Below are 14,025 nucleotides of genomic sequence, written 5' to 3' on the forward strand. Positions count from 1 at the left end.
CATCTTCACTGCTTTAAATGAGAAACCATGGAGAAGTGGTTCCCTCCTGCCAGAAACAGATAGAAACAACTACCCAGCTACATGTGCTGCAAAACCTCATTGCATCAGTAGGCTGRCAAGCAAAGCAGGGTTGAATGTACAGCAGTCTATCCTTCCTGTGATTCTCATGTCCAAGGCTGATGAGTGGAGTCCAGGAGTGACTGTCACTAAACTCTGCTCAGTTTGAAGGGCCGTTTTCCTAAAGACAAGTACAGGATCATTTTGCTATGCAGACCTGCTTTGACTCTCACAGGATGGATGGTGTCAGAAGGTGCACAGAACATCCTGTAGAGCACTGATGGRTCACAGGATGTTTCATACAAAATGTCAGAAAGAAGACTCCTAAGATCCACTAGAAGAAGTAAAATTATACAGTGATTTATTTTAAATCTAGAAATATTTTACATTTTTACATTAGTGTGCAGTTCATGATGTCTCAAAATACAGAGTGCAGATACATGTRTAAAAGTACAAGGTGGAGCTAACCACAGTTCTCAGTAAAGTTACCTTAATTATTTAAGGCATGGAACCCCCATGTAATATTTTCAAAAGTCACAATTACATTCAAAAATCCTTTTATGCAATTCGGCTAACATTTATTTTTAATTAAATCTGGAGTGGTAAAAATGCAGATACGCTCATTTCAGTCTGATACAGCCCACTATAAAACCTGTGATAAGGTTGAGGAGTTTTACCAGTGAAGTCTATGTATTTTGTTTTATTCTTGAGGGAACTAGCACACATTCTTCATTAGACAAGACGGAAAAAATTCTTAYATGAGATAGTTCCAGGTCCAAGCTAGCAGCAGATGCTGGGTACATATTTCAGTGCTGCTCAAGCCATTCCTTTCAGCAGGAGACAAAGCTAACACTGGTTATAAGTTATCATAGCACCTCTCTAGGGATGTCAGTGAGTTCTGTGTGCCTTGGGAATTAAGGGAGTAGAGCTGAACTTCAAGCAACATGCTTTAAGTCTACRTTCAAAAGCTCATTTGTATAAAAACGAGATTCTGTACACCATTTCAGAAAAACTGGGGAAACAAACATGAGTGAAGTACAATTAATGGCATGATTTACTGAGACATGCTGCCTATGAACACTTAATACCTAMAAGGGTTGAGGAACCACCTTGAGCTGATTGTGACTGGCAGAATTTGGACAGCACCTATATAGCTGCGCTAGGCTAACCTTACTCAACATGTTACTTACTGCTTTCTACCTTCTTGCCCAGAAACTTCCAATACCAAAAAGCCTAACATCTTTCTTTAAAAAGGGTAGAATCAATACAGTTTTTCAATATACCTGAACACTGTAGTTGTCATGAACTATGGATGAAACTGAGAACATGCCTGCAATGTGAGGCAAAAAGCCATTATTTTGAATATCCAGCCCTTAGGCCAACAGTAGCACAGTATTATTTCTAACACTGACTCGAATTAAAGATATTCACGTTTCCACCCCATTTTCTTTCTGAAGGGTCATTACTTATCCCCACTAATCGGGTAATTGCTTTTCAGCCCTCAATGTTAATTAAACCAGCAAATAATTTTGCTTTACAAGAAGACAGGAATGCACTCTATACTTCAATTTTCAATACAAAAATGTACTGATTATTAGTTCAGTACATAGGACAATTAATCGATCATTTCTTTATATCTGCTCTCTACTTTGAGTTCTCTAACTACGGGCGTGAATTTGTTCCATTAACATTTTAAGAAAGAACATATGCAAGACAAGAGTGGAAAACATTAACTACTTTTACATCCTTCAACATTAGACAGGAGTGAACTACACATTGACRTAACTCCAGTGTTTTACCTGCAAGAACAAAGAGACGTTATGGCTAAAAGAGATATTCACAGTTAAGGTTCTTTGTGCTACTCAAACCCAAACCAGCCAAGATACTACTATTCATTTAGTGTGAGCAACAAGAGCCCTTCTGCAGATGCACAGCCATAGTAGTTAAACCTTCATAGCCAGAATCATTTSAGGATGCAGGGATGTTCCCATCTTTGCAGATGCATTAGGACACAGACCTTGCCTTTTGTTCCCTTKTTTCAAGTTTTTTGTTTTAACCATTAAAAAATATTCCCCTTTCTTGTGATTTCTCAGTCAGTTACCAGTGTTTTACACATATTTTCACTGCAGTACTGAGCAAATGCAGGACAATATGTTGGCTAGTGAATTACAATACTCATAATACAGTAGCTACATTCAGCTATTTTAATTCCAGTTAGTTGTCCATTAGTCCAACAGCCACAACATGAACCATTTGCAGAGATTAAAAAAYCCCACTGTCTTCCAATGTTCAGCGYATCAGTCTGTATTAGTCAGTATTTGGTTATAAAACATGAGAATTTTAGTTGACTTTCACGCAGCATGTCTTATAACTATATATTTTCACAAAAATATAACCTCTGCCTTTCTATCACTACCAATCTGTGAAAAACAGCGGCTCCAATCAATCAGTATGTTTTAAAGAAAATACCATAAAAATATCACATCTAAAAGTTCAATATAATAGTCATCTTTGGACCTAAAATTACTGTGCAGTCAAAACTGATTTTAAAAGTCTGACTAAAAAGACACAAGGATTGAAATATTTACATTATACACATTWTCCAATTTCAGTGCTATTAGAAAGTGGAATGTTTTGAGAATTAAAATATTAACTCAAGCCTCACAGGGCAGCTCCAGACCAGAGCAGCATCTTCATTCTGTGTAGTTTTTGAACAGGAGAGGTTTCTCATTGATATTTTTCATGTGTAGTTTATTTCTCTGCCCAATGATCTGTAGAATTATGCTCCTGAACTAGCATCATGTCCCACAAAGTCATTAAGTTAAGTGTTAAATAACATTAATATTTATAACTATGTGACAGCATGGACTATATATACACACACAAACACACTTAAAATCTTTGTCATATGGGTGATTCTAAGTTAAAAAAGGTGGATTTATGTATAAAAGTAGTTGCTAGAAAAAAATCTATCTAAAGCTTTAGAATTTAGTATTGACATGGTCTCCATTTCTAGACCACAGAGAGAGAAAACGTGTACAATCTTTAGATCAGYTAAACTGGCTCACAAGCTGATCAGCGTATTTTCCAGTAATACGCAATTTCACTGGCAAAGGATGCAGCCACTGAGGTCTARAGTTCACATGCATTTATACTAGAATTGGGCAGACCTACATGTGATCTGCTTGGAAAGGTAACTAGATTAAAGTCCATTTGTCCCTTGGAATTGCTCTCATCGTAGCCAGGTGGAGGGCACCCATTGGGGTTCTGTGTCAAGCTTATTTATTAACCGAAGTAACTCTTGATATGCCTTATCAAGATCAGAATTCACAATTGCTGTATCGAAGTAGTGGCCATTGTTCTGCTCCATCTCTCTTGTCTTCTCTATGATTTCTCTCAGCTCTTCTGGCTGCAATCAGAAACACAGAGTTAGTGTAGGTGTAAGCCTCTCCCCCACAGTAACAGTAGGGAAAGGGAACGACTGTTTTTTTACACCAACTCTTTATGGTGTTGCTATTGGCTATTGCAAAGTTTATAGAAACACTCAACTGTGATCCAGAGCTGAAAGCTAAGGGCATTCAAGACAATSCTGACTGATTGGCTACGAGTGGCAAAGAGTAAATAACTGCCCCAGGTTGAAAAAAATGAGGAAGATCTAGCACTGCTCACTGCACAACATTGATCTCAGTGAAGGAGACTGGYAGAGATGGTGTGAGACAAAGTCTGAATGGTGCAGAACAAGACAAACATTCCRCTTGCACTAACACCAAACAGCTGAAGGAGACAGCTGTCACTGGTGACAGTAGTTCAGTACACAGCAGTGAGAGCCACAGCAAGAGTTAYACATTTAAGCTCACCAAATCACCCTAACTCAGGTGAGTAACACTACAGAAAAGTGGAAAACACCATTTGGGAGCTGGAAGGGAATATGTCAATAGCAAGAATATTGCAGTATAGATAAATGATACAACGGCAGAAGTAGAAATGTTTTGATTTCAGAATTTTGCTTACACTTAGATTCTAAAAGTGTGTTTATTTTTCTCTTCTGCAACTTATTTTTGTATTTTATAAAGAAATATTTAGGTATAATTTTTGAGTTAATTTTCGAAGGATATTTCAAAAGGGACTTCAGGCCTTCAGGATTTTTTTTTTAGTCACACAGTCTTGATAAAATCAGAGCAACATAAGGGCATACATGCAAGAAATACCCTTTTCCTTAACAGGCAATTAGTCAGCAGCATGTACCCAACTGAAAGAAATACAGCTGCAATACAATTAATCAGAAAGGAAGCAGCCACAGTACAACACCATGCATTCTTTTTATTTGCAAATGGATTCCTTGACCACTGCAATAAAAATCCAAAACATACATAAGATACAATATTTATATAAAATAAAGTTTCCTTCATTGCATAAACATGAAGGGGGAAACATCCCCATTTAAAGACTATAATCATAATTTGACTTGGGGGCAGAGGGAAGAAAGGAAAAAAAGAAAAATTCCTCTGTTTTAACATTTAGACTTCAATGGACTTTATTACTTGTATGCAAGATCTAAATCACCCTTCYATGAAACAAGGAGAGCAAAGCAACCCAGCAAGTTATGATTCCTGATTGACAGCCATGTCTGGAAGAACCTGGAGTTATGCTGCTAAGACTGTTTTTCCTTAGTATGAACTGCATTATACTCAATTAGTGCTTTGAAGACACTGTGGGGACAAAGGGCTCCCACCAATCACTGCAGCTTTTTTTCAGTTACAAAGCTGCTGCTGAACCTATTTCCATTACCTGAACAATAAGCGATTGGTATCTCACAGCCTGATACAGAACTTCTCTGAGGTTTCAGATCACCTGGTTCATTCTATGGCTTTCAATTCCATCCTGCAGAATTAACTTCTGAGTAACTAAACCATCAGATCTTGGACATGAATCAGGTTAAAAATGAAAAGTGATTCCACAGGATAAAGCATTAAAATAATTTTATCTGAAGAGGTTTTGATTTTCAAATAAATGATTTTCTAAGGGCAGGTAAGTTCTCAAATGGAAGGCCAGTTACCCTTTGCTTTAAAGAATTACTACCAGGTTTACTTGAGGACAAGACTGTGGGGTTTTCCACAGTTTTGAAACAGAAGATCATGTTTTTGTACCCAAATGCAGGGACCCTGATGAAAAGACACTTTGCCTCAGGATAACTGAACTAGCAGGRCATTCCCTTGTCTAATACCTCTCACATCCCACTGGGCAAAATCCTCCTTACCATGGTCTGCCTACCAACCCGGAGCACAGCTACACTGGTTCACTGCAGTGGTGATTGCCAGTACCATTACTGTACATGTGTTGTTTGTAACATCTCCCAATTCCAAAGAAAGGAAACCAGCATGGTTTCAGAAGTGTAAGACACCTTACCTTTGGGTTTTTCCCTTCTTTGGCCAATAAAGCACGTAGTCTCTCTTGTGAAGGTGGTGCAACAAATATAATATATGGCTTCAAGTCAGAGTTACGTAGTGTTTTCAGTGACTGCAAAAATAGGATTTATTAAATATTTAACAGCTCCACCCAGGAAAAGGACATTTAGTGATGCATTATTGACATGCTATAATTGATAATACACTCTTCTAACACAACAACTGCACAATATATTAACAGTGATGTAATTAACTCTAACCGTATTTGGAGTTCAAACACCATCTCCTATGAAATTTTTATTACAATGTTTTTCAGCTTCATGAAACTGAAATATTTTGTTCAAGAATATTTTTCATAACTAAGCTGAAGAAATAGATCTTCTGGTCTCCAAAWGCAATAAAAAGGTCAGCTACACTGAAGCAATTGCCAAGGAAAGGTATCAGCTTTGAACAGAGAGAAGAGTCTTTAAATATTACAGTTTACTTGAAAAACTACAGTTTAGCCTTTTCTGTTTTGAATATTAAAATAGAAGGTATCAGATGCACTGTTACTGTATTTGTAGCATTTTTTGTCAGGTTACATTATGTTGAGAGACAGGAAATGAAAAGRACCAAACTGTTGTCTGATTTTTCCAAAAGACTCCCTTTCTGTCTGTCTTGGGACAAAAAACTTGTCTCTGAGATAAATTTCTATAGCCACAGAATTAGATCATTTAATTTTTTAAGAGTCATGAATTTTCATCTCATGACATGCTTTGCAATACCCACGAGCTATGCTAGTAAAGTAGTATCACATGGTCCCAACTGCTAATGACTGATTGATGACTAATTATAGCTTCAATACTACCAGACTTTACTGATGTGGCTGTTTTAGGGCTTCTTTCACAGCATCTACAACAGCAGCAGACCTCATACATATCACGTGTATCAGAAAATGGGCTGTGTTCCAGGACTCTGCCTCTTTCCACGTTTGACTGAATTTCCAAATTGAGGTATGCAAGCACAGTTTCTCTCTTTGTGACCAAAAGGTCACAGTTAAACTTCTTGTCAATACCATTGATGTGATGCACTTTAATCCAGAACTGGATCTGGAAACTGCACTTTCCAAGTATAATYGCAAACCATTTTCTCTCCATCTTCCATAACCTCAGAGATCACCGAGTGAGTGATTGGAAGATGGAGAGACACAAATCTTATTTTAATTCAGATTGTTTCCAGATACTTAAAGCTGGTGAAAACTAAGGTCTCTGTCACCTGCAGCACAGATAAAGATGCATACATTTGCAAACAAGGAACTGAATAGAGTCAACTGAGTATCAGTGAAAGAAAACTTGGCATAAATACAAATATAGATCTTGAAAATACACTCCTCTTATAAACCAGATAGAGCTCTGTAGATATTCACAGTAGCTTCTGCAATTAAAACATGACAGGGAAGAGCTTTGCTGTACCTGGGTATGAAGATTTAAAAGGCATATYTTGCCCGAGTTGATGACTTGCCGCACGGAGTCTATGCTCGTACCATAGAGGTTCTTCTCAAACTCTCCATATTCAATGAACTTCCCTGCAGCTATGTCACTCTCAAATGCCTGTCTGGAGATGAAATGGTAATCCCTGCCAGCTGCTTCAGTCTCTCGCCTACTCCGAGTAGTATCTACAAACAAGACACAAAAAAGAAATTGAGACAGTGCTACACATGCAGAACTGAAGAAAAGGAGGACTATTTCTCTTAGCAGACATATTGCTAACCATGCAAACCACCCCACCCCCCAACAACCCGCATAGGAAATATCCAAGAAATCAGTTTGTTTYATTTTCTACAATAAATGTCCATAGACAGATTAAGCTGTCAAACTTAATTTACAGGTCTCTTKTACATTACGTAGAGGAAGAAAATAGTAAACCGTGAAAGGAATAGTTTGAACCATGCAATCGTKTTCTGAATATGAAAACAGCCACTATATTTTCCAACAAATATATAGTGCTAAGTTGTTTGTAAATATAATCTAGGATACATTCGATATTAAAAATATAATATTCACTAAAATAGAAGTGGTTTGGAAGGGTACTAAAGCAATCTAAATTAAAATTTATGCAGGACATTCAGTTAAAAATTTTTTGCCCAATATACCGACTTCTTTTTCGAACTTCTGTAACTCACTCCAATTTCATTCAAACTGATATAGATACATGTCTTTAAACGCCTCTATAACATTGTGCTTGTAACACTGGATTTGCATTAACTTCCCAAAGCTATTTTTTGCCACACACAAGATCATTTTTTTTGTCATTTTTTCAAGAGCTCCTGCCAAATATATCCTGCCCCAAACCCCCAAGCTCCTAATTACTATTTCCAGCACAATAGGATTTGTCTGCAGACAAGGTTTAGAATAAGGAATCCTATCTGCCCAYCACACTTACGGGGCACCGCGGAGGCAAAGCGATCCATTTCGTTATTCATAAGTCTCTGCCGCAGCTCATTCTGGCCGCAGTTCTGGGGGCCGATCAGAACAATGGGGCGTTTCCTATTTGCTGGCTGATGGTACAGTGACATTTCCTCATAGGTCAAAATTTCCTCATTGTCATAATCTTGAGAGAGAACAATAAAACAGTCACAACATACTTTACTGCCAGTTCCATCTATTGCCTATCATGCAGGATCAAGTTTCAGGCATCCTGACTCTGCCCAGCATCTAAGTCTGAGTCACCAAAGCAACAGAGGCCCAAAGATCATCATGTGTCCAGTAAGATGAGAATTTTTTCCCCTTTCTTGGGAAAAAAGTATGTTTCCACTTAGTACTCCTCATTTAACTAGTAGCATAAACACAAGAAACAATTCTTTTGCCAAAGAACAAGTTTCTAGTCCAAGAATAATACTTTTACTCGACGACAGCAACCACCATCCCAATCCCAAAGTACTTTTGTAAGAGCATAGCATAAATAGCGTACAAAACCTCTGTGAAGGAAGTTTCTATTAATGGAATTTAATTATGCAGAGTGAGATGACATTAGAAAACCATAATAAATTGGTTCGCTAATGTAAAATTATGAGTACTTCTATGCCTACAAAGCTATCTGTTTTTTATCCCTATCACCTGGTCTTTATAAAGATACTAAAAGACCCCACAAATCCTGTCACTTCTTTTACATCTTTCTCTAAATGCTACAACACAGTATTGCACTCACACAGGACTTACTGCTAGTATTTCTAACATCATACCCTGAATTTTAGCATTCTTTTCTTAAGGCTATTTGCAAAATCTTTTATAGTAGTTTATAACTACACATATTGTGCAAAAAGTTGTTCCTTACCATCATTTTTATTTGCATTGTATAAAACCTTTTTCCGTTTCTTTTTGTTTTTCTTCGCGCACCAGAGTTTTCCTGACCAAAATAAAAATTACGACAATCAAACACCCGTACAGCAAAAAGCTTCTTACTCCACCACCTTCTGGATCTTTAAAGTGAAGATTTTATTCTGCAGTTTTGAAAAGGCATAGTATCCTTTTGTTGGTTACAATGGTCTGGTGTATTAAGCAAATGTCAAGAACTTCAACCAAAACATGGCAGATAAAATTCTTTATGAAAAAAGGGGCTTTCCATCATCCTTTCATCATTCCTCTACATCATCCTAATTACATCACACATAGTTATAAAAACTCCATGTGATTTATACAACAAAGTGTTAAATTCAGACTTATTTATATGAAGAATTACAAAGAATTATCCCGCTTGTATTACAAAAAAAAACCCAAAAAAAACAAAAAACAAAAAACCGAAAAAAAAAAACCTGCAACAGCAGAACTTTCTACAACTTCACAATGACAAGGTTCTGTATGAAGCTAATTAACACCTCTATAAAAGRTTTTTTTTTTTACTTGGAAAGCATATATCCCACCTGACTTTTCAGGCTCCTTGTCTTCTTCTATGGTTTGCTTCATTGCTTCTCTTTGCTGCTGAAAACTTTTTCCTTGATGCATTAAAAAAAGCACAAGAGTCATTAATATTTAGAAACCCCTTCCATGCATTTTGTAATTACTTACTCATTTTACTTTTCCTAAGCTTTTACATCTCTGAAGGTTCTAGCAGAATATAACATACAAAAGAAATTTTAAAAGAGAAATTAAAATTTTGAAAGAGAAACCAAAATTGCTGCAAAATTGGTTTATTGCTTAAAAATATGTATTCATCAAAAGAGATTTGCAGACCACTTGTACTATCCTGGACAGTTTCGCCTGGAAAAGTTAAACTATTGGAAAGACTAAATTTCCCCACTATAGTGATGCGGTTTTCTAATTATTTTTGTACATCAAATGTGTTCTAYTTAAATATTTTGAACTTCAGTTTAAAAAAGATTAGCCTATATTTAAATCAGTGTTTTTCTCAACTTTTTCAAGCATCATAAAGTTACAGTATGATATTCTATGGAATTTGARAAGTCTTTTGCTCACTATGTTTAACAGAGCAGCAGATCTTCAACGAACTAGGCTGCAATACATACTGCAATGCAAAAATTATGATCTGAAAACCCTGTTACCCAAAGGCATCCTACAGCGAGAAACGAAGTGTGATWGTCACAAGTAACTGAAGCCCTTTGTTAAGTGAAGACATGCTGAAGTTACCACAAGAAAGGTACTGTATCAAGTAGTTTACTTGGAAAAGGTAAGAAACCTCAAAGCTGGATCTCCAGAGAGCAAGTAGGCTGCAGTCCCACATCTTCGTTGCAGCCGGCAGAGGGAACCCTGAATCCACAGAGTCCCCATGGTGGAGGAATAAAGCAAGAGCAGAGCAGCTGCTGAAAGGTGCAGTGAAAGCAGCAGCTTTACTCTGCAGTTATCTCTATACACASGGATGGCCTCTAAATGGTCAACTTTTAAGTGAATGACATAACCAACTGCAGGCTCTGCTGCAAGTGGTTCCAAGTCACAGATATATTTCAGGCAATGCATATTTAAGGGTATACAAGTCTTTGAAAACCTGAGTATTGCTCCCGTGGCAGTAACTACTAACTACCAAGCTTTGCTAGAGCTTTACATACCAGGGATAAGACCTGCCAATGGCTGATTATCTTCATCTCCATCTCTGTAAGCCTGCCACCAGTTTGGATCTTCTTGACTGATCACATGGAGTATGTCTCCTTTTTGAAAAGACAGGCCTAATTCTCGGCAAGGGACRTAAGGGTCATCAGAGGGATCGTAGTCAAAATGTGCTTTCACGTGTATCTGTAGGAGATCAAATGTAAAAACAGAAGAAAAACACCCCAGTGACTTCTGAAAAAGTCTTCCTGTGATTGGAGTTACARCATATAAAAACTCCAAGCTTCTAATAAATGTAAACTTCATCTCTGGCATACAGGAGTACTCAAATGGAATCATTAGGTTAGCAATGGAAGTCACAGGTATACTAGCTTGGACGTAATGGCTTGGATTTAATATGCAATTTCCTCACCATTATAGGAGACAACACCCTCTCCGAGCTACTGAGTTAAGTTCTCTGCATTTAAAAAGTATCAGAGGTATTTTGATTGGCTAAAGTACTTAATAAATACATAGACTGAAACCCATTAGCTGGGCTTTAAGTGAAGTTTCACTTGTAAAGTTATTTGTCACCGATCATAAATGTCCRAGCATTCTTTTTTTAAACTGTTAAAATTGTCTTTTCTTCACAAAGCATATTGGCATGTTTCAACAATCCAATTTTTTAAAAAACATAATATAAAGTCAAATAAGAGGCTTAAAACCACAGAAATTCTACCTTTACAATTTCTTATTATTTCACACACTGAGATAAAATCATACTAAGAACTTCAGTTTAAGATCATTTACAATTTTCAACAGTTACTTCAGGTGTTAGTCTGGTAACAATTACAATCAATTTAAATGGCTACGTTTTGGATTCATTCCACAATGTAACGACCTGCAGAAGAACTTTTTACATGCTACTGGTAAAACTAAGCATGTATCACCAAGGACAAGAACACCCGYAGAGCTACTTACCACTGTCTCCTTCGCAGGAGGTGGCTTGCTCTGCTGACTGGGAATCAATACAAAGGTCAGAGTGCCATGCATATCRGCCTGAGAGGAAAAATAGACTCTTCAAACACAGTATCAAAATACGGCTTAAGGTCAAGAATTTTAATAAATATTTTAGAATATGCTTTAAAAATTCCCATTAAAAGTTGTTCCTAACAGCACACCATCTACCTCTTAGCTGCTTTAAAAYATATAATAGAGATACAGACAAAGGGATTCAGTCACACTAAGAAAGYTCAGTGTTGATACTTGGATTTTAAAAGCATAGCATTGTTGAATATAAACTATTTCTCTCTGAAATGGAGCAGCTGCCATTGTGTCAAGCAGAGACTTAGGAGAAACAGATAATGATATCCTCTTGTTCTGCTCAAAAATACCAACAAGTGAGTCTACACTGGAAAAAAAATACACAAAAAAAATTATTTTTCCAGAATTTCTTAAACGGAACAGTGTTCTCAAATGTAAACATTTCTATGATTTCATGCCATTAACATTATTAAAGAATACAAAACACTGTTTAAAAATATAGCATACTCAAATCCTGCATATGTGAAGTGTTCAATACCAACACTGTAGTCAACCTTGCTAAGAGCATAGAACATAATAAATGTCTTCAAAGAATTCTTCTATGTTTACATATTTTCATATGCAAAATGTGTTTGCACACATAAAAAATCTCTATAAAGTGCAAGTGTAAGCCTGTGACAAGGTTTACAGATGTTTCATTTCCTATACACCATTCTAGGAAGCATAATACAACAATGTATCCTGCATAAAACAGAACAGAATGCATGTAGATCAAAAAATTCAGAACCAATGCCTAAATAAAGTAAATGTAACTTGTACATAACATGATGAGGCTGCAAGAAAGGAAAGTCCATGATTTTCAGTCAGCATACATAGCTCCATGAGGAATGTATATAATCTCACAGTGATCATGTGAACAGTCTAAGCCAAAAGTCACGTGGAGTTTATTAGAGCTTAAGTAGCAAGTAGTGAGGCAAAACTAAGGAGGACAGTAATTTCCTTCTCCAGTGCTTGTTAGAAGTGTTTTGGGGGGGTCTGAAGCATTTTAGAACTTCGTTTCCACATTACAAAATACAAATAACAACATTCAAAGAATTAAAAKTATGATTTTAAATTAATTGCATTAAAACATGTATTTTAAACATCCACAAAGTTGTGTTCATCTAATTTTTAGCATGTAGTTTTTTCTTATGTTAATGTATTGTGGCTTTAAATCTTTTGTTTTTTTAACCCTAGATTGCAGGAGCTGCTCAGGAGCAGAATAAGCTTCTGCAGAGAAYTAAACTGCCAGACTTGAACTACCTGTTATTCACCTACAAAACACTCTTTTCTGAAGCACAGGAATTAGCTAAATATGGCTTTTAAAAAAATACAGATGGCAATGGTGACAATTAGAAAGTATGACAAATCTCAGATAGTTCTGATCCAGAAAAACCATGGACATTGAAGGCTTTTCAGAGAACTCTAAGAATCTTTCTAATCCATTTTAAAACAGTAAAACAAAAACACCCAAACCTCACGCATTTCTGCCTCTACTTCCTTCCACTTGATGTCATTGTATGAAATAGATAAAAAATTTTATCAGCATATTTCAGAAAAGAAGTCCAACTAAAGATGGAAATTTTCCATTATAACTCAGTGTCTTACTGCACCATAGGACAACTTCATGTACAGACATTGCTGCCTATCCTCCCTACAGTACATAGACTACAGTAGAAACTTAAGTCTTTGTCCTGATTCTGATTTGTCTCTAGAGCATAAATCTAAGTAATTTGAAGATTTACTAAATATMTAATTCTCCTCTCTTCTCCCCAAAACTCCTACTAGACAAGTGCTAGTTGGTATTCCCAATGTTTTGTGCCAAAGTTATACATTAACCTCTAAAAAAATACTATTTTCATTTGTTTTCACGCGTGTTGGACACTGATCCAAAGCAAGTACCAGTGAAAAGCATGAAAGAAATGCAATTGGACAACAGAAAATACTGGTGGTAATTGCCAGCTTCTGACACTGTCTCATAGGGCCTTTTGGACAGTGAGTATCTCTGCCTTTACTAATTCCTGATGGATATCTTGCCTAGCTGCTTTTAAAGTTTAATTTAAAGTATAATTTTGTCATGAATGGTGTAATAAACAAGAAAACATCTATGCAAGTAAATGCTAGACATCTATGCAAGTAAATGCTAGACATCAGGAGGGGAAAAGTAACAAGTGTAGTCACATATGGGTCCTGTGTGATACACTTTGTGGTGGTTTAAGTCTGGCCAGCAATTTAAGCACCAGTTCCCAATTCACTTCTCTCTCCCAGCAGTATGGGGGAGGGAACTGGAAGAGCAATTGCAAGAAAAAATATCTCATGGGTTGAGATAACGACAGCTTAATAACTGAAGGGGAAAACTCCCCACCAGACAAGTGATGCAAATGCAAGCACTAACCTCCCAGTTTTTACTGCTTAGCCTGACATGACATGGCAAGACACATCACTGTGGTCAATTCGGGTCAGCT

At 36.7% G+C, this 14,025-nt stretch overlaps 1 protein-coding gene across 1 annotated transcript in view; it reads right to left on the bottom strand.

Moving 5' to 3' along the window:
- Positions 1-375: 375 nt before the first annotated feature.
- The window catches only part of PALS1 (protein associated with LIN7 1, MAGUK p55 family member), a 28,976-nt gene continuing 15,326 nt past the window's right edge, over positions 376-14,025 (bottom strand). Inside the window, exons 6-13 of the mRNA XM_057367489.1 lie at positions 11,459-11,536; positions 10,501-10,684; positions 9,361-9,432; positions 8,775-8,846; positions 7,884-8,051; positions 6,914-7,116; positions 5,464-5,574; positions 376-3,466 (exon numbers count right to left, since the gene is read on the bottom strand). Coding sequence (XP_057223472.1) covers positions 3,290-3,466; positions 5,464-5,574; positions 6,914-7,116; positions 7,884-8,051; positions 8,775-8,846; positions 9,361-9,432; positions 10,501-10,684; positions 11,459-11,536 — 1,065 coding nt within the window. The 3' untranslated portion in view covers positions 376-3,289. The remainder of the gene's footprint in view (positions 3,467-5,463; positions 5,575-6,913; positions 7,117-7,883; positions 8,052-8,774; positions 8,847-9,360; positions 9,433-10,500; positions 10,685-11,458; positions 11,537-14,025) is intronic.

This window comes from Malurus melanocephalus, unplaced genomic scaffold (genome assembly GCF_030028575.1).
Source record: "Malurus melanocephalus ecotype Western Australia unplaced genomic scaffold, MMel_1.1 scaffold_2, whole genome shotgun sequence".
Lineage (NCBI taxonomy): Eukaryota > Metazoa > Chordata > Aves > Passeriformes > Maluridae > Malurus > Malurus melanocephalus.